The sequence below is a fragment of the Oryctolagus cuniculus genome, chromosome 16 (genome assembly GCF_964237555.1).
Source record: "Oryctolagus cuniculus chromosome 16, mOryCun1.1, whole genome shotgun sequence".
NCBI classification, from domain to species: Eukaryota; Metazoa; Chordata; class Mammalia; order Lagomorpha; family Leporidae; genus Oryctolagus; species Oryctolagus cuniculus.
This window is the reverse complement of record NC_091447.1, coordinates 28,146,192-28,166,634: the sequence shown is the minus strand read 5'-3', so window position 1 is coordinate 28,166,634 and position 20,443 is coordinate 28,146,192. Positions and strand designations below refer to the sequence as shown.

At 42.4% G+C, this 20,443-nt stretch overlaps 1 protein-coding gene across 1 annotated transcript in view; it reads right to left on the bottom strand.

The window, feature by feature from the left end:
- Window positions 1-12,963: 12,963 nt before the first annotated feature.
- NME8 (NME/NM23 family member 8) overlaps window positions 12,964-20,443 on the bottom strand; it is a 49,806-nt gene continuing 42,326 nt past the window's right edge. Inside the window, exons 11-15 of the mRNA XM_051852900.2 lie at window positions 19,944-20,088; window positions 17,917-18,024; window positions 15,083-15,234; window positions 14,805-14,949; window positions 12,964-13,213 (exon numbers count right to left, since the gene is read on the bottom strand). Coding sequence (XP_051708860.2) covers window positions 12,994-13,213; window positions 14,805-14,949; window positions 15,083-15,234; window positions 17,917-18,024; window positions 19,944-20,088 — 770 coding nt within the window. The 3' untranslated portion in view covers window positions 12,964-12,993. The remainder of the gene's footprint in view (window positions 13,214-14,804; window positions 14,950-15,082; window positions 15,235-17,916; window positions 18,025-19,943; window positions 20,089-20,443) is intronic.

Sequence of the window (20,443 nt, the reverse complement as noted above, 5' to 3'; positions counted from 1 at the left end):
ACATTATTTAGTGTGCTACTTAAGAAAAGCCTTAAGATGAGAAGAAATATCTTTAATGAGATAACTTGTATCAATAACAAAGTCTTTCCTGTGTAATTTTGGCTTTAAATATTCAGACAGCATAAACATAGATCTATTTAGTGTGATGTGTGAAAATAATTTTATAACTAGATAATCCTAAAATATACACCTGAACTATCTGGATTAAGACAAATTTATAACTGCAAGTTTGGATCACTCTAGGTTATACTTTGTAAAGGGAAAAGATCATACTATACTAGAAATTAAGTTCACCTAATAGGACTCAATCTGAAGTCTATTCCCAAGTCTCAAAAAATTGTAAGAACTTGAATAATATAATGAGTGTAAGGAACTGAGATTAAACCAAAAATGGTATTCTGAACAAATTCTACCACGGTATCAAATAAAACCTAAAATATTATTTCTGAACCAAACTGGTAGATCTAAAAAATCATTAACATGTTTACTTTTCTAATAACTTTAAATATTATGCCATTGAAATATTTCAGCAGCTGAAAATTGTGTTGACAATAGCTGAGTCAACCTTCTCCCTTTACTGATAGCATAAAAATCTGACTGGAGGTCATCCAAAATAGCTTCCAATTGCTGAATGAGTTCTCACACCATTTAGGCATGCATCAGTGTTAGGAGATGCTCTCCAGTGAACACAAAGGGCACCAAGAGAGTCCAGCAAGAATAAAATAGAATACAGCATATTTCACAAAATCTGTTCTTTTTCTGCTAGGCATCTGCTTACAGGGAACAGGATCCAAGAAAAGGACACTGGAACATACCAGACTCCAGTCAGGAATGCTTCAATTGTCCTGTCCTGGAAGGGAGTAGGAGAGAATAAGTGAAGCCATCAAAGATACTGGCTTCAGGATCAAGGTACATGACTGAGTCAGTTCAGAAGGGTGAGGACTATTCTGGCTGGGGTATTAGTGAAGACATAGTCTTCTAGCTCTGTTTAGCTGTTGGGATGAAGGTCCTTCCTACACAGATCTCCTTACCAACTTTCTAAGTCTAACCCTGTATTTGAAGTCAGATCCTCACCATAATGCGCATTTTATCATCCTGCAAATCTCAGTACAGAACTCCGTGTTGAGTCCACAGTGACCCAGGATCTGCATTTTTTGTTTTGCCTAAAGCCTAGCTAAATTAAAAGATCAAACCACTTAGCTAGGACATTGAGGACTTTCTGGACTTTTCTAACCTTACTTCCCCTCAGGATAAGAAGACAGTTCCTGGTACTGCCAACCCTAGCCCCCAAAAGGCTGTCTTGTGCTGCTGGGTCCTGACCACCAAATTCAATATTTTCAAGACCCAAACTACCAAAAATTAAAGTTGAATTGAATTTATCTCTTTGGACATTGGTTATCAGATTTCTCGCTACTTACCTCAATCTCAAAGAGACAGCCTTGCTCCATGTCTTGGGTATACAAGTACATAGATCCACAACTGAGTGCAGTTTGCCATCTGCTGGTGCAATATGATATCACTCTCAAGAGAGTTAAAATATATTTGATATTCTGGGTCATTCTTGAAGCAGTAATGGTGTGCCACATAGCACTGTCACATTATGAATGCCCAAATACACTCAGCCCATATAAAATAGCAGATAATCTTATTAAATTTGAAGGAGTGGAGAAAAGTAAAGGAAGTGGGGAAGGTAAAAGATTTTTACTACATTGTACAGATTTCTCTACATAGACCAAAGGAACCAAATAATTGATTTTCCTCAATTAAAAAAAGTACTCTGAACAAAGTTGAAAACTATCTTTACTGATAATTCTAACTAGACTGTATAATTTGACAATTTTGCAGGCACACTTCTCCAACATTGTGTTGGAACACTCAAGATTTGAGGTGAATAATCGGTTACTAATAGTGAAAACGTTCAAGGTTTGCAAGTATCTTAATATTAATATCAGAATTTAGAAACTAGAATGAAAATCTGATCACACAACAATATAATTCTCACTCACTTGCAATTCAATGTGTACTCTTTTTTAAATTTTTATTTATTTATTTTTTGACAGGCAGAGTTAGAGAGAGAGAGAGAGACAGAGAGAAAGGTCTTCTTTCCATTGATTCACACCCCCCAAATGGCTGCTACTGCTGGCGCACTGCGCCGATCCGAAGCCAGGAGCCAGGTGCTTCTTCCTGGTCTCCCATGCGGGTGCAGGGCCCAAGCACTTGGACCATCCTCCACTGCACTCCCTGGCCACAGCAGAGAGCTGGACTGGAAAAGGAGCAGCTGGGACAGAACTGATGCCCCAACCAGGACTAGAACCCCGGGGTGCCGACGCCACAAGCGGAGGATTAGCCAAGTGAACCGCGGTGCCGCCATGTGTACTCTTTTTTTAATAAAAGATTTATTTATTTATTTGAAAGAGTTACACACAGAGAGAACAAGAGGCAGAGAGAGAGAGAGAGAGAGAGAGAGAGAGAGAGAGAGAGAAAAGAGAAAGAGAGAGGTCTTCCATCCACTGGTTCATTCCCCATTGGCTGCAACAGCCGGAGCTGTGCTGATCTGAAGCCAGGAGCCAGGAGCTTCTTCTGGATCTCCCATATGGATGCAGGGGCCCAAGGACCTGGGCCATCTTCTACTGCTTTCCCAGGCCATAGCAGAGAGCTGGATCAGAAATGGAACAGCTGGGACACAAACCAGCATCCATATGGGACGCCAGCACTGCAGGCGGCGGCTTTACATGCTACACCGCAGCGCCAGCCCCTCCATGTGTGCTCTTGAGTGAAATGAGAAAGTAGGTGTAGTAGCTAACATGCTGGAAACTGCACATAACCCTGGTTTGGAGCCTAAGAACATTTTGCTGTAGCAAATAATATTGAACTTGTATCCTAAGAAGACACAAAACCCAAACAGTGGTTTATTACCATCTTCTATCCCTGGAGATATGTACACTATCTTACCACCAGTGTGCTAGGTACATGACCTGCACCATCCTGAATTGAGATCGCAAATTATATGAATCTGTGTCACCTTTTCATGTGTCTGCTAGAAAGTTTAAAGTCAAAAATATTTTAAATAAATATGTGTGTAAGTACTGGGACTTTGCAAAGTGCGTTTTGCATATACCCGTGCTCCTTGTTTCTTTCGATCTCTCCTACTTTTCTTCCTATATTTCATTTCTTCCTCCAATCAATTTGTCAGACCTTGCATGCATTTATAGAAGCCACTTTAAATCCCTTCTTGAAGATAGAGGAAAAAAGAAGCATCAAGATTTATTTGCGGTTTACATTTTTTTATTGTTATTGTGCTTTGCCACACATTTTTTTTATGTTGAAATGAATTTTCCTCCAAAAAAAGTCTTTCCTATTATTCATCCCAGAAAACCACATGATTATATGTTGACGTGGACATCTTCTCAAAGTTCTAGGCAAAGAAAGAAGACACGTAATAAAATAAATGGCCACTCTCTATGTGCAGTTTAATGTGGTTATGGGTTTCCATATTGGAGGTTTCACACAAATCCCTAACATGTGGTATCCAGAGCCTCAGAAATGGGCTCTGTTCTTTACCTAGACTACCTGATTCAACAAGTGAGTGATCAATAAGGATTTACAAAGCAGCGTGCTAATGAACAAACTCTAGGGCAAGGTTAAAAATATTAACTTGTGAGTAATCATAGCTCTCTTCCCAGCTTTTTTAAGGGTTCAGAATTTTTGCTGGTTAAGCCAAAGGTGAGGAGGAGAATGGAAGGAACGGAGGAAGAGGACAAGACTGGCCGTGCAGCTCTTTACTGAACCAGGAGGAGGGGCTGGAGTGGAAGGGGGAGGAATGGATGAGGAAGCTGCTGTGGGAACCAGCGGGTCTCTGAGCCAGAGACGTCCCAGGAAGAGTTTTAGGGATTTGCTGTTATGGTTTCATTTTGTTTGAAAAAATTCTTTTGTCTGCTCTCTCCTCAGGAACTTTGTTCAAGGCTCATTTACATTTAAGGGCTTTGATGTCAGGATTACATGCATTTTGCTTTGAATAGGTGTGCCCTAACTTGGTCTAATTTTCTGCCACTTGGGGAGGGGTTTTGGAGAGCCCTGTCACAAGGGATTTTTGTACTTCTCAGAGAGACGATTCGGTCTTTTATTATTTATTTTTTATCATGGGCAAAATTTACCACAGAACCATTTATGTGTACAAATTAGTGATATTAGGTAGATTCACATTGTCTACAAGCACTTCCAAAATTTTCATCTTCGTTAACAGAAACCTCAAACCCCTGGCACGATACTTTCCACTTTCTACCTCTCCCCAGCCCTTTGATACTTCTGTCTTGTCTGCACGATTGCCCCTTGATACTAATATAAAGTGGAATTTTACAATATTTACTTTGTATGTCTGAATTCTTTCATTTAAAAATATTTTCAAAGTTCATCCAGAAGAAGTATGTATTAATACTTCTCTCACTTTTATGGCTGAAGATATTTTATTGTTTGTATCATACATTGTTTACTCATTCTTGTCTTGATTGGACAATTGTGTTGTTTATGCCCTTGGCTATTGTGAATAACTTTTCTAAAATCAATGTACAGGTATGTGTTTGAGTCCCTTTTTTTTTTAAGATTTATTTATAGGGGCTGGCACTGTAGCATAGAGGGTGAGGCCACCACTTGCAGTGTCTGCATCCCATTTGGGCACCAGTTCAAGTCTTGGCTGTTCCACTTCCAAAACAGCTCTTTGCCGTGGCCTGATAAAGTAGTAGAAGTTGGCCCAAGTCCTTGGGCCCCTGAACCCAAGTGGGAGACCTGGAAGAAGCTCCTGGCTTCAGATAAGCACAGCTCCACCTGGTGCAGCTAACTGGGGAGTGAACCAGTCAATGGATGACCTCTCTCTCTCTCTGCTTCTCCTTCTCTCTCTGTGTAACTCTTTCAAATAAATAAATCTTTTTTAAAAAAGTATTTATTTGTATACTTGAAAGGCAGAGTTACAGAGAGAGAGGGAGAAAGGGAGACAGAGAGTGACATCTTCCATCTGCCGATTCACTCCTCAAATGGTCGCAACAGCCAGATCTGGGCCCATCTAAAGCCTGAAGCCAGGAGCGTCTTCCAGATCTCCTACATGGGTGCAGGGGTTCAGGCACTTGGGCTGTCTTCCACTAATTTTCCAGGTGCATTAGCAAGGAACCAAATTAGAAGTAGAGCAGCTGGGACCCAAACCAAAGCCCATATGGGATACCGGAGCTACAAGCAGTGGCTTCACTCTCTACGTCGCAGTCCCTGTTTTCAATTCTCTTGGATATAGAACTAAGAGTGAGGTTGCTGAGTAAATGGTGATCCTATTTAAACTTTTGAGTAACCGCCAACTCCCTGTCCTAGCAGCTGTGGCACCCACCAGCAGGGTTCAGGGGCACCTATGTCTCTATATGTGCCGACACTTGTTCCCTCCTTTTGAATTACGGCTCTTCTAAGTAGATGTGAAATGGTGTATCACCGCTGTTTTAATTTGCACTTCTCTTACCGTACACGGTATTGAAGAGTATTCATGTGGTTTTTTATTATTCCTCCTCTGGGTAAATGTCTATTTAAGTCATCTGTGGCGAAAGTAGGGATCTTTGTGTAGTTCATTATCTTACAGCACACACTTTCAAGCTTCCACCACTCAGTGTATTAGTTACAGTGTTTTAAATTATGGTCTCTGTCATATTGAGGAATTTCTTGTTTTTTTTTTTTTTTTTTTTTTTTTTGACAGGTAGAGTTATAGACAGTGAGAGAGAGAGAGAGAGACAAAGAGAAAGGTCTTCCTTCCATTGGTTCACCCCCCAAATGGCCGCTATGGCTGGCGCTGTGCCAATCCGAAGCCAGGAGCCAGGTGCTTCCTCCTGGTCTCCCATGTGGGTACACGACACTTGGGCCATCCTCCACTGCCTTCCCAGGCCACAGCAGAGAGCTGGATTGGAACAGGAGCAACCAGGACTAGAACCTGGCAACCATATGGCATGCCGGTGCCACAGGTGGAGGATTAGCCAAGTGAGCCACAGTGTCGGCCAGGAATTTCTTGTTGTTCCCAGTTTATTGAGTTTTTTTTTTTTTTGTCACTAACTACACTGGATTTTATCGAGTGTGGGGAGCAACCGGACTAGACTGAGTTACTGGAATTAAGACTTATTCTATGCATCTGCTCTCGCACAATATGGCGTTGGGAGAGAAGTAAACAGCTTCTACCCAGCTGCCTCCAGTTCAACCAATAAACTGTAGGACTTGCTCCTGATTGGAGAGCAGCGTACTCGGCGTGTGGGCAGCCGAGTTAGGATTGGCGGAGGAGGACTATAAAGGAGGAGAGAGACGGCATGCACAAGGAACATCTAAGGGGAACATCTAGCTGAAGGAACACCTGTGCAGCCCCCGAGAAGAGCCGGCCGGCAGTGTGCCGCTCCCCTGCGGAAGTGGGGAATGTGGCCAGGGGGAACTGCCCTTCCACGGAGGTGGAAGGGATAGTAGCCAACCCGGGAAGAACCAGCAGCAAACCCGGGGAGGGCCGAGCAGACGAAAGAACAGCGCAGGGTCCTGTGTTGCTCCTCCACGAAAACGGGGAGCGACATAATGGTGCCGTGACTCGGATAGGAAACCTAGGACGGATAGGAAACTTAGGAGGGAAGAAACGGGAAGAAGCAGGAAAATACCGGAGAGAGAGAGACTAGCGAAGAGCCTAGGGGAAAGCCGGACGAGAAAGGTGCCGGAAGAAGCTATTGAAAGCCTAGGCATAGACTTGGATACGGACAGTGGGAAAGAAGTTAGGATTGAAAGCGAAAGTGAAAGCTTTCATAGACTCGGATGCGGACTATGGCGGGGAAGCTAGGAGACTGAAAGCGAAAGTGAAACCTGGAGGAGGCTTGGACTCGGATACGGACTGTGGGGAGAAGCCAGGAGAAATGAGAGGAATATTGTTGGAAGAAAACTTAAGGAAACATACCGGGTAGAGAAAAATGTTAGGGAGGATGAAGCCGCGAGTGCAGGCCGAGGCAGAGATATAAGCCACCTTGGAATTCTTCAAGTCACCCCGGGGAGCAAGAGGCGAAGATCTGGAACCAGAGGCAGAGACGTGGGCCGCCAGGTTGAAATTCGCCAGGTTAGTCCGGGGAACTTGGACTGAATGCCGGTGGTGGCGGAAACATTCGCGGAAGCCGCTACGTGCAGAGAGAGCACGGGGCGTGAATAGATGAGAGAAGCGCGGGCTGAAGCGGCGCAAAGCCAGGAAGCCACCGCGGGGCGGGCGCCGGCGGGGCGAGGTGCCGGGAAGCCGCACAGAGCTGTGAAGCCGCCGCGGGGCAGGCGCTGGCGGGGCGAGGCGCCGGGAAGCCGCGCAGAGCTGTGAAGCTGCCGCAGGGCGAGGTGCCGAGAAGCTGCTGCGGGGCGAGGTGCCGAGAAGCAGCCTCGGGGCGAGCGCCGCCGGGAAGCCGCAGGGATAAGAGAAACAGAAGTTTAGAAGTAAAAAGAGAGAAATAGGAATGCTGGAAGATAGAAGTAAAATGGGAGAAATAGGAATGCCCGGAGATAGAGAAATAGAGAAATAGAGAGGCCTCCCTACAACACTGCAATGTGAGAGCTTGGATTCGGTCTGCCTGATTAGGGAAGTGGTGAGCACCTGCGGGCGGCTAGCAGCTTATGCACCGCAGGTCACCGAAGACAGGCACATTATCAACACCAATAAGTCACCCCACAACATGGCAATGAGAGAGCTTGGATTCGGTCTGCCTGATTAAGGCGGTAAGCACCAGCAAGCAGCTCGACCAGAGTATGAGCTGCAGGTCACCGAAGATAGGCACGAATCAACACCAATAAGCCTCCCCACAATATGGCAATGAGAAGGCTTGGATTCGGTTTGCCTGATTGTTAGGGCTTGTAAGCCCCTGCAGGCAGAGCAGAGCATGCGCTGCGGGGCACCGAACACAGGCACGCATCAGCGCCTAAAAACCTCCTCACAACATGGCGAAGAGAGGACCCGGATTCGGTTTGCCTGATTGATAGGACTTGTAAGAGCCTGTGGCAACTCTAGCAAGTAGAGCAGAGTGTGTGCCACGGGACACCGAAGACAGGCGCGTATCAACGCCAAAAAATAAAAAGAAAGGGGGATCTGTGGGGAGCAACCGGACTAGACTGAGTTACTGGAATTAAGACTTATTCTATGCATCTGCTCTCGCACAATATGGCGTTGGGAGAGAAGTAAACAGCTTCCGCACAGCTGCCTCCAGTTCAGCCAATAAACTGTAGGACTTGCTCCTGATTGGAGAGCAGCGTACTCGGCGTGTGGGCAGCCGAGTTAGGATTGGCGGAGGAGGACTATAAAGGAGGAGAGAGACGGCATGCACAAGGAACATCTAAGGGGAACATCTAGCTGAAGGAACACCTGTGCAGCCCCCGAGAAGAGCCGGCCGGCAGTGTGCCGCTCCCCTGCGGAAGTGGGGAATGTGGCCAGGGGGAACTGCCCTTCCACGGAGGTGGAAGGGATAGTAGCCAACCCGGGAAGAACCAGCAGCAAACCCGGGGAGGGCCGAGCAGACGAAAGAACAGCGCAGGGTCCTGTGTTGCTCCTCCACGAAAACGGGGAGCGACAATCGAGTGGTTTTTTTTGGCTTCTATTGAGATGATGTACGCTTTTTTTGTCTACATTCCATTATATTGATTGATTTTCAAATGCCAAATATCCTTGTATTGTTTATGGTTTGAATATCATTTGATCATGATGAATAATCATTTTGATATGCTGCTCAATTCAGCTTATGAGCATTTTGTTGACCCTTTTGGCCTCAATATTCACAAGGTATTTTGTTCTGTGGTTTTTAGTTGTTTATTGCATGCATCTTGTTCCCGGCGTGTACGTGGACATAAAGGCAACTTAAAAATGATGTGAAAGCTTTGTGCAGTTTTTACTAGACCCTTGTCCCATCACTTCCAGCTTGGAGACTTGAATCAACATCAGTGGCGGAAGATTGTGTTAGGAAGTTTAGCTGGGGCTGGCGTTGTGTCACAGAGGGCTAAGCTGCTGCCTACAATGCTGGTATCCCATATGGGCACCAGTTTGAGACCTGGTTGCTTCAATTCCAATTCAGCTCCCTGCTAATGCACCTGGGAAAGCATGGAAGATGGCCCAAGTCCCTGGGCCTCTGCACCCATGTGGGAGACCTGGATGAACCTCCTGGCTCCTGGCTTCAGCCTGGCCCAGCCCCAGCTGTTGTTGTCATCTGCGAGTGAACTAGCGGATGGACATTCTCTCTTTGTGTGTCTCTTCCTCTCTCTGCCTTTCAAAGAAAATAAGTAATTCTTAAAAAAAAAAAACTCACAAATTTAGTTGATTACTCAAAGCCAGGGAGGGAAAAATACATGTCTACTACATGTCTTATGCACAATCTTTGGCCACCTGTAGCTGCATTATTCTTCAGTCGCTGCATGATGATTTCAATCAGTGCTCACCACTGAGTGGTTTTCAGGATGATGTAACAGAGAAGAACACCACCTTGCTCAGGTGGCCCCCCAAAAGGTTAAATACAATAATTCTTAGTGGGGTCTGCTCCATTGTCTCTGGAATCAGGGATTAGGATTCCATGCTGGGAATATAGATGGCTGTATCTTTAAATCTCCAAGCTGGAGTCCGGCGCCGCAGCTCAATAGGCTAATCCTCGGCCTTGCGGCGCCAGCACACTGGGTTCTAGTCCCGGTTGGGGCGCTGCATTCTGTCCTGGTTGCCCCTCTTCCAGGCCAGCTCTCTGCTGTGGCCAGGGAGTGCAGTGGAGGATGGCCCAAGTGCTTGGGCCCTGCACCCCATGGGAGACCAGGAAAAGCACCTGGCTCCTGGCTCCTGCCATCGGATCAGCGCGGTGCACCAGCCGCGGCGGCCATTGGAGGGTGAACCAACGGCAAAGGAAGACCTTTCTCTCTGTCTCTCTCTCTCACTGTCCACTCTGCCTGTCAGAAAAAAAAAAAATCTCCAAGCTGGAAATGATGGGACAAGGGACAAGAATTCCAGGCACTTTCACATTGTGTTTAAGTTTCCTTTATGCCAATTCAGCACTCTCTTGGTTTCTGTAAGCTTTTGGTCATTTTTCAGACTTCTGAAAAAGTGGTTGGTTCAGGTACTCTTGTAGCTGTTTTTTCCAATGTTTCTGTGAAGGGGTGGGAGCCTGGAGCTTCTCCTGACTCCACCATTTTTCTGATGTCTCTACAATGGCGCCTCGTCAACTCCCCTGCTCTGAGAGTCTGACTTACTCTCAAGTCAGATGTCCTCTATCCAGCATCACAAAAATAAAACTTGTGGTATTTATTTTTAACCTGCTTCTCTGTTCTGAGTTGCCTGCCTATGAACCACTACAACCCTACCAAATAAGTGGGAAAATATAAAGCTTCCTGGCTTGAGCGACTGAGAAAATTATCTGTGTTCTAGTGTTGAAGTAGCAGTAGTCAGTCATCAAGTTCTGCAGATGCAATGCAGCCATCCATGGATGATCTGATATTCCCACATACCATGAAGCTCACTGCTTTGATATATATATATATATATATATATATATATATATATATATATATTTTACAGGCAGAGTGGACAGTGAGAGAAAGAGACAGAGAGAAAGGTCTTCCTTTTGCCGTTGGTTTAGCCTCCAATGGCCGCCGCGGCCAGTGCGCTGCGACCGGCACACCACGCTGATCAGATGGCAGGAGCCAGGTGCTTCTCCTGGTCTCCCATGGGGTGCAGGGCCCAAGCACTTGGGCCATCCTCCATTGCACTCCTGGGCCACAGCAGAGAGCTGGCCTGGAAGAGGGGCAACCGGGACAGAATCCGGTGCCCCGACCAGGACTAGAACCCGGTGTGCCGGCGCCGCAAGGCGGAGGATTAGCCTAGTGAGCCGCGGCACCGGCCTCACTGCTTTGATGTTAATTCAGGCTCCTGACATCATTCTCTTTAAGGCAAGGCCTCTTTCCTGGATAGTTTGCCACTCATTTCCCCTCTATTTCCTATTTGCATCTTCTCAAAGAATTCATATTTTTCCCTAGTCATAAACTCTTTCAGGACAAGAACTATGTATATACAATCTTCCAGCAGTTTCCAGCATATAGCAAGTGTTGAATAAATGATTCTTGAATGTTTGTAACAGATTCACAACATTAGCCCTGAGTGATATGACACAGTATACATGGTAAGAGAAACCAGTAAAAATATTTTTTCTACCTCTCTGCTCTCTTGTCTCAGATTTTGAAAATCCTGCCCAATGTTGTTAAAGTCTATTTTCATGATTCAAGGGCTACTCATGAAATGTATACCTTCCAATTCAGCACTGAATTACACACTAATTGGCATTTCCTTGTGTCAATCATAATGCTCTCTTTGCTGCAAAACAGACAGGTATTTGCAGATGTTAGGAGAGACACTCATTGCTAATAGAAGCTCTACTCAGAGTGTTAGCTCCTACAGGTCCCACCCCTGCCAGTCGCTCCTCACTGTCATGCATAATAAAGCACTGTCTTAGGGTGTTGTATCTCTCAGTTTTTTTTGAACTCCATTACATTTAAATGTCTTGGAAGACAACAACATTTATTCATATCATTCTGTATTATTTAAGAGACCACAGTTGAGTAGACATACAATATGTATTTTGCCAAAATGGATGCTCCTAATTTATGTAGTCATATCTTGGTCTCCAACTGAGTCAAAATCATGACTCGTGGAATAAGATCTACTAAGCTAGAACTCACCGTCATTCTGTGCATACAATAATATTTTGATCCAGTTTCCTTATACGGGGGGAGATCAGCGTCTAAAAGGCAACATTAAGTAAACAAGGTGCTCCTGTCCCCTGAGTATGCTCTGGAAATGGATTATCAATTTCACCTATTCAGGAGTGGACAGTGCTCCAAACGAATAGTTGCTGTTACAGTCAAGTTCAAGTCAGCAACTGGAGCCATACTGTGGACAGCCATATGCTCGCCCTTTGGGGGGAAAAAGGCAGCAAGTTTCACAGGAAAAGACTGACTTTACACTTTGTCTCTCACATGGCCCATGCTGCTTAGTAAACAAGGCAGTTCAATGCCCATACATATTATATAGCTACCTCTACCAATAAGTACCTCTTTGCTAAGGAATAGAAATGAATTCCTTTTATTGTATGATTTTCAACATTCTGTTACCTGATATTATCCTACATTGCCACAGGTAGTTAATAGATTTCAAGTTTTCAAATACAGAAGAAATGTTAGGCAGCTGAATAAGACTTGGGCCATTCAAAGAGGAGTAATGGAGGGGAGTTGAGGGACTGCATGAGACTGTGTTATGGCAGATGACACAAACAGCTTGAGGATAAGACTCACAAATGCAAGGGTGCTGCACCTGCTCCCACTGTCTGCATTCCTGTAGCCTGGGTGCTGCTGCCTCAGCCTGGTTCCATGCAATTTGAATTCCCTAGACCATTGGCATCTATGAGGCTCAACTTTGAGGATGCAAGCCTGATATGAAACAGAATATTGGGGGCCGGTGCCCTGGTGCAGTAGGTTAATCCTCTGCCTGGGGCGTCCGCATCCCATATGGGTGCCGGTTCTAGTCCTGGATGCTCCTCTTCAGATCCATCTCTCTGCTATGGCCTGGGAAAGCAGTGGAAAATGGCCCAACTGCTTAGGCCCATGCACCCACATGGGAAACTGGGAAGAAGCACCTGGCTCCTGGCTTTGGATCGGTGCAGCTCCGGCCATTGCAGCCTTTTGGAGAGTGAATCAGCAGACAGAAGATCTTTCTCCATGTCTCTCCCTCTCACTGTCTGTAACTCTACCTCTCAAATAAGTAAATAAAATCTTTCTTAAAAAAAAAAGAAACAGAATATTGTGCCTGGCAAGAAATAAATTTTGACTGAAAAATATAAGAAAATTTTTATCTTTTCATGAGAGGTTTGCACTACGCCCAGTTAACACAACCAGTAAAGAAAAAGCATCAAAGATAATATGTTCTTTATAGTATGTACTTTATTTCTCCTCAGGATTCTAAGGAACAAACTCTCCAAACACCCCATTAATGCTCTCCATTGCCTCAGAATCATTAGACGCTCCATGGACAGCATTTTTCAGCTTGCTTATGCCAAACTGGGCTCGGATGGAGTTCGGGGACAGTAACGTTGCTTCCTCTGGGTCTGTTGGACCCATCAATCGTCTCCAGTCCCCAATAGCATTCCACTTGGTCAAAACCATGACCAGAGATGGGCCCCTGCAAAGAACGACGCTTTTAGAAGGTGTGGGGCATTTACATTTGGATAGAGTGTATAGGCAGTTAAAGACAGGACACCCCAGGTCTACCCAAATAGCTCCTCTTTTTCCTCTGTTCCTATCAGTGTGATTTTGTTTTCATTTTTCCCCATTTCAAGAGGTTTTGTGTTAGATGGGTGCTCTAGTTTAATTCTAGGAGTTGTTCTCCAATGGAGTAATTATTTTTGCTATTTTGGACTCCATTCATAAAGACATTTTCACTGACCAAGGACTTTCAGCTCATGGTCACCCCTCAGCTTCTAGCCCCTTCAGGTGTTGTGTCCATTGTAGAATACCACATTGATCAAACCACCACATTCCCAGGATGGCCCACACAGAATGAGCGATCACTGGGAGAGTTTCAGGGCCATCTCAGCCCAGCATAGAACAATACAGATGGGCCAGTCTGCTTCTTGAGTGCTCCTTCTGCCACATCCTTCTTCCTCCCCTGCATTCCCCAGTGATGCTGAATGAATAGGATGGGTACTAAACTCTACCTGCCTTCCAGAGAATCTAACTGGCCATGGATTTGAAAGTGCATTTTCTGAGCCATCATGGAAGAGTTACTCAAGCTGTATTTAATTACTGCTTACATACCATTCAATCTTTTGTTTGAACTTAAAAATGTTGCCTTTGTAGACTCAGTGACAAGGAAAAGGAAGATGTGCACTTAAACAGTAAATTTACTTTATCAAAGTCAATTAATAAGGTTTTGAAATGATTATGAACTCTATGTGAGAGGGAGTTATGGAAGGCAGCAATCAAGAGCACAGATTGCCTGAGCTCAGAGCCCATCTAAAAAGTAGTTTTGTGACTATGGACAAATTCCAGTCCCAGGTCTTGGATCATTTATAACCAAAATGGAAATTCTAGAAAAAATTACTTCATCCAGTTGTTATAATATTCCAGGGAAATGTAGTGTAAAGAGCTCGGCAGGAGACCTGAAATTAAATAAACACTCAATAAATGTTAGACTAATTCCTAGGGAGTGTTTGCAAAGATATATGTTACTGGAAACAGATCCTAAATGTGGGAAAAGGATTTCCAAAATGGTTATAGTATCATAGCAGTTATATTTATGAAGTAATTATATATATGTAGAAGAGATATGAACAATGACAGCCAATATTTACTGAGTGCTTAATATACGCCTTGCACTGTTCTAACTACTTCCATTGGCTCAATTTCTTAGACCTCATAAGAAACCTAAGAAGTAGGTTCTATTATCCCCATTCTACAGATACAAAAACACAGGCACAGATTAAGTAAGTTGGCAAAGCAGGGATTTAAACTCAAAGAGCTTCCATATCTAATGTGAATATCTGGAAAAAAAAAAAAGAGGAAGGAAGAAAGGAAGTGTGGAGGAGAAAGGGAAGAGGAGATAGAAGGAGAGAAATATTTAGAGGGAAAGAAGTAAACAGAAAGAATAAATGAACAGTGGATTTCTTTTCAGGAATGTTTTAATTAATTTCTATATTTTTCAATTACTGTATATTTTCTATAATGACCATTTACCACTTTACAATGCTAAAACTTGTATGTCAAAAACTTACTCAGACAATGCTTCCAAAACATCTTTATAAAAGTCTTTTCCTGTTATTTTGAAGTAGATTTTGTCAGCATACTCTGGAGTTAGGAGCATTTCCTTCATCTGGGTGAAAGCAAATCCAGCCTCTTTAATAATTTTCAGGATCTCCTCTAGGAAAAACATAGATGTGAGGAATATGCAGATAATTATTCATTACCTTATTCCTTCAAGTTTTCTGTATTTGGCAAATTTTACAAAACTTAATGAAAATGCATACATTGGCTTTTTAAAAAAAGTGTTTACCTCTTTGTTCACGCGTTACATGAGGTTTAATCAATGCTAAAGTGCTTTGTACAGGAAAGAAATACTCTATTTCCCTTTCAGCCACTTCTGTTGAGTCACTTCCATACAACTGGTTGATGGGCAAACTTCCCATTGCAAACTGTGCACACAAACTTCGGAAAAGAAGTTAAGAAGCTATTATAATATAACGTAACAACATATCATAACTTTTTATGCAAGTTATTTTAAATTATCAAGCATAGCTCATTCCAAGACTACATATTATAGAAAAGAAAACAAATACAGAGAGACTTGGAGATACTGCTTCCTAGCAAGGAGTTAATAGTCATTGAAAAAAGAATGTCAACATTTAAATAATGATAATGGATATTGACAGGCAACTCTGCAATGAGGATTGGGTACTCTGATCGGTGAAAAGCCCGGATTGTAGAAGCCTTGTTCTTTTGGTTGCTAACTATGTGATATTGAGAAATTAGGTAAATTCCCTTTGCTTTGTCTCACATACAGAGATGAAAATAAAATCTGTTTTAGAAGGTGATTTTAAGGATGCAAAAAATGATGTATTTGAAATATACAGTGCTTAGCAATCTCTCAATAAATATTTATTCCCCAGCTTTCACCACTGAATATGATCAATGATAGATAGTTTTTGACTGTATATGAAAGATAATAAATTATAAACTTTGCATCCAGGAAATATCATAATGAAGCCTTTCAGGGGAGCAGGCACAGCGTTTGAAGAGGAACTACGGAAAGAAGTAGGAGGAACGCTGATTGTGCCCGACAGTCCACGTTGGATTAGACTTTCTATTCCGCCTCTGCTGCATTTCCCAGAGACAAATGAAAGATCTCCTAAATCAATTTGTCCTGCTTGTTGTGTTTTCAGTTGTTCTTTTTATCTGTCTATCTACCAATGCAGATTTCAATAGATGATACTCACTGTTCATTCCATTTTCTGCTTAACACCTTCCTGAGCAGCCTGTCCACACAATCCAGCTACAGAGAACATTGCCCCTTCCTGCTAATATCGGTGTGAATCTTGACATCACTGGAAACCTGGATTTCTGTCCTCAGCCTCAAGACCCTCCTCTTGCCTCTCTCTGGTTCCCATGACCATTCAGAGTTCTCTTCTGCCTTATCCTACAGTCAGCCCTTGGCTATTTCCACAACTCTAAGTTGGAGACACTTCCATGCCAAGACCTTTGATACCTATGATTTTTCAGGGATGGGCAATTTGCACAAAGTGAAGAAGACAACCCAAGTCAGTACCAGTGCTTATTCTACTCCATGAAGAGCACTGCACCCAGCTCCTCTGTATGTGGACAACCATGAAACGTGAAGGGAGGGGTGAGGTATGAAGACAAAAGGGATGGAAGGTGTAAGGACATGAGAATGAGGGGTTGTACAAGTGATATTTCAGACATGGTGATGTAGAGTCTAGAAACTGATGCTGAAGCACAGAAAGTGGGAAGCATTCTGTTGGAAGAGTTATTTCTACAATAACATGTAAGACCTGGGGGGAACTAAGGAAACTGGAAAGTGAGCAAACAAAACTGTAGTCAAGAATTTGGCGGGGGTGGGCGGCACTGTGGCTTAGCTGGTAAAGCTGCCACCTGCAGTACTAGCGTCCCACATGGGTGCCAGTTTGTATCCCGGCTGTTCCACTTCCAATCCAGCTCTCTGCTGTGGCCTGGGATAGCAGTAGAAGGTGGCCCAAGTCCTTGGGCCCCTGCCACTGCGCGGGAGACCCGGAAGAAGCTCCTGGCTCCTGGCTTCGGATTGGCGCAGCTCCAGCCCTTGCGGCCAACTGGGGAGTGAACCAGCGGATGGAAGACACCTCTCCCTCTCTCCCTGTGCCTCTCCTTCACTTTCTGTGTAACTCTTTCAAATAAATAAATAAATCTTTTTGAAAAAGAATTTGTGGGAATTCTCACTATAATAGTAGGATGAGGGCATGTAGTCCCTCTGAGTGCCTTCACCTGGAAAAAAAATCTCTGTACCCATGTAAGATTCAATTATAATCTAATCAAAATAAAGCACTTCAATTTGTACATAAATGATGTTTTATTTATACTCTAATTTATTATTTCAACCTGTGTGTCAAGTTTGTTGTGTTTTGTTTTATAGCACATCTTATTCTTTCATAAATAAATGAGGAGAATTTCTTCCCCTGAAACTAATCCTACCATGAATTCAGCACCAAGAAGTCAAGTGAATGACAATTCTCTTTGTTTCCATCAGCTATACATCAAATATGGAGATAGAGGAGACACTAACCTCATCCTTTCGAAGACACCAAACCCAGCAACTAGAACTAAGACAAAGCAAAACTATTGAAAGTGCTACCTGTGATCCAGGTAATAGGCCAAGTGTTGAGTTGGTCACATTTAGCCCCTTCTAAGATTCATTAGTAAACTAACTCAACAACTGTTTCTACCAAATTATAAAGTACATATTCAATTGATCATGATAACCTTGAAACTCTTGTGATCAATTAAATGCCTTGCAGCTTCCATCACAACCCTTCTCAAAGTGATTCCTCCTAAATGATGGGTGGGGTGCATAGGTCTTCCTACATAAGGTCAGTTGGCTGGCTGTCCACTTCTTAATTCCCAGACCAAGCATATGTCAACAATATCTTGCAAAATCAAGACCATCCCCAAGCTAGCTTCAGACTAGATTGCCAGTCGGAAGCAGTCTACTTCTTTCCCAGGAAATGTCCCTTTCTTGAGAAGCTCCCTTGGACCAGAACTTTGGGTCCTGTGCCCCACATCTAAAAAGAATGTAGAATGGATCCTATGAGAAAACTTACAGACTTACAATTTAAATCCTACCTGTCAGGATAATATTCATTGGCTTCTTGAACAGTTTTTGGACCCAGTAACTGTTTCCAGTATTGCAAACCACTGTCTCTCAATAAAACTAGGGCTAGAGATGGACCACTGTTAAAAAATGAAAAGGGTTAATAAAATATGGCTCAGCAGCTAATTATGTACAAATAGTAATACAAATACACAGTGTTAAATACGCTGAATTGTGAAAATAAATCTGTTGGAAGTTTGAAATTATTTTTGTTAGTATAATCTTAAAAGAATATTTATAGAAGATTGGAAGCAGAGAAGAAAAGAAAGATAAGAACTTTTAAAATTTCATTTGTGCAATTACATGACATTTTATTTTAATTTTCACCATCATATACAACCACAATAAATAAATAAATAAAACATGTCACAAAATTGTGAAATTTTGTAGTTAATATTTATAGCTGCACAGATTCATACATATGTATTTTTAAATACCATAGATGTCAACAATTTTACAATGCAACATTATTCATAGAGAAGAATAATTGTTAGATCGAAAATCTTATAATATTCAGTAGTAAGTCACAATTTCTCAATAACATTAACAAAACTAGTGAAGATTTAAAAATAAGTACTAGTCACTCAGTTGATTCTAACTTATATTAACGTTTTAGATTTGAAGCCACAATATCTACAGCACACAGGTCCCTGCGTCCATATATTAATTTCAGTATTGAAGTGCCGAGTGGGGACAGGTACAGATATCTCAGTCACTCCTGATGGAAGACTTCAAAATGCACTGCGAAGACCCTGAGGAAATGTCATGACTGGCACATTGGGACTGAGCAGTTGCACATGATTCAGCCTTAGTCAGCAGATCTCAAGAAACAGGAAACAAGGATATTCTTCAGCTTAAGGTCTTTGTCTTGATTTCCTTCCTCAGAAGGCGTTTCAGAAGCCTCACGGTCAGGATGCACAGGTGTATTAGCAGAGTTCCATCCTAGAGGACTCCGTCTTCATTCTTGCCCAGCCTATCTTTTTCAACAAAACCAGTGATGCCTGCAATGCTCCTTGCTTCTGTCATTGTCTTCTAGGATGCTGCTGTTACATCTGTCACCACCCATCCAACATTTGTCATGTGCTCTTTGGTCTTTTCAGCCACTGTTGCTAAACCCTGAACCACTCGTTCTTGGTTTTGGATCTTACTTTTGCTGTTGCTTCTGCAACACTTTATTTGGGTTTTCAGTAGCAGCCACAACTCCCTTTTTGGCTTTTGGGAGTCTTTTCATGAATCTATCCATGGCTACTGAATTCTTTTACACTGCACTGACTGCATCACTGTACTCAGTCATCACCCCGTACCAGGGACACCTTGTGGTGGAGGTGGAGGTGGAGCTGGAGGTGGAAGTGGAGGTGGAGGTGGAGGACCTCGTTCTTGTAGAACAATTCCTTCATTGTTCTCACATTCCGGCTGTATTTCTGCCTCAGCTTCTATATTCCATTATATACATATGTATATGTATATATACATACATATATGTATATACATATATTTATATACATATGTATATATTCATTCATTAGGGGAGGATAGAGGGAGATTGGAGAACAGGCACCAAAATAGAGTTAGACAGGAGGAATCAGTTCTAGTGTTCTATAGCAGGGTAAGGTGACTCTAATTTACAATAACCCATCATGTACCTTATGAACAACTACAAGAGCAGTATGAAGGTGTAATAGGTGCTTATTATCCTGATTTGATAATCACATTGTATTGAATTATACTTTTAAAGTTCTTGGAAAATTGAATTTAAAGATAATCTTGTTTTAGTGCAAAAATTTTTTGAAGACCACATATATGAGGGGTCTTCAATAAGTCTGTAAAAATGCATAGCATGAAAAAGTTATGCATGGATTTAGTGCATATAATATGTTGAATTATTACCCTGTACCACAAAAGTATGTACAATTACTCATATATGTCAACTAAGAAGTAATAAATAAAATTAAAAATAAATAAATTATACTGTGCTTTCTAAACATGAATTCTACCTTACCTGGTCATGTATTCTATAAGTTGTTCAAAATATTCTTCATTTTCATATCCCTTGCACAGTGTTTGTGCTTCTCTTTCTGATAGTACTATTTGCCTTTCCATCAATATTTTAAAGCCTTCATCTTTAATAATACTCAAAACATCATCTAAATAAAAAGTTACATAAGAAATTTTAAATTGGTGAGTTATGGGTAATACCCACAGCATTAGATAGCATCATGAGTACATATAACCTGTTTCATTCTCATATGAATTTTAAAAGTTTAAAATTTGGTTTCTGAACAATACTTATTAATATATAAAATTATAATGTTGGTTCCAATTATTTATCCCATCTGAATCAAATACACATGAAAATATCTTGGTAAATATTGGCTATATGTGCACATTTGTGCCTCTGTGTGTGTGTGTATGTGTAAGCACAGAGAGTAATCTAAATAACCAATCAATGCAAGCATTCAAATCTTTATAATTTTTGTATTCAATTGCCCTTTTATTATT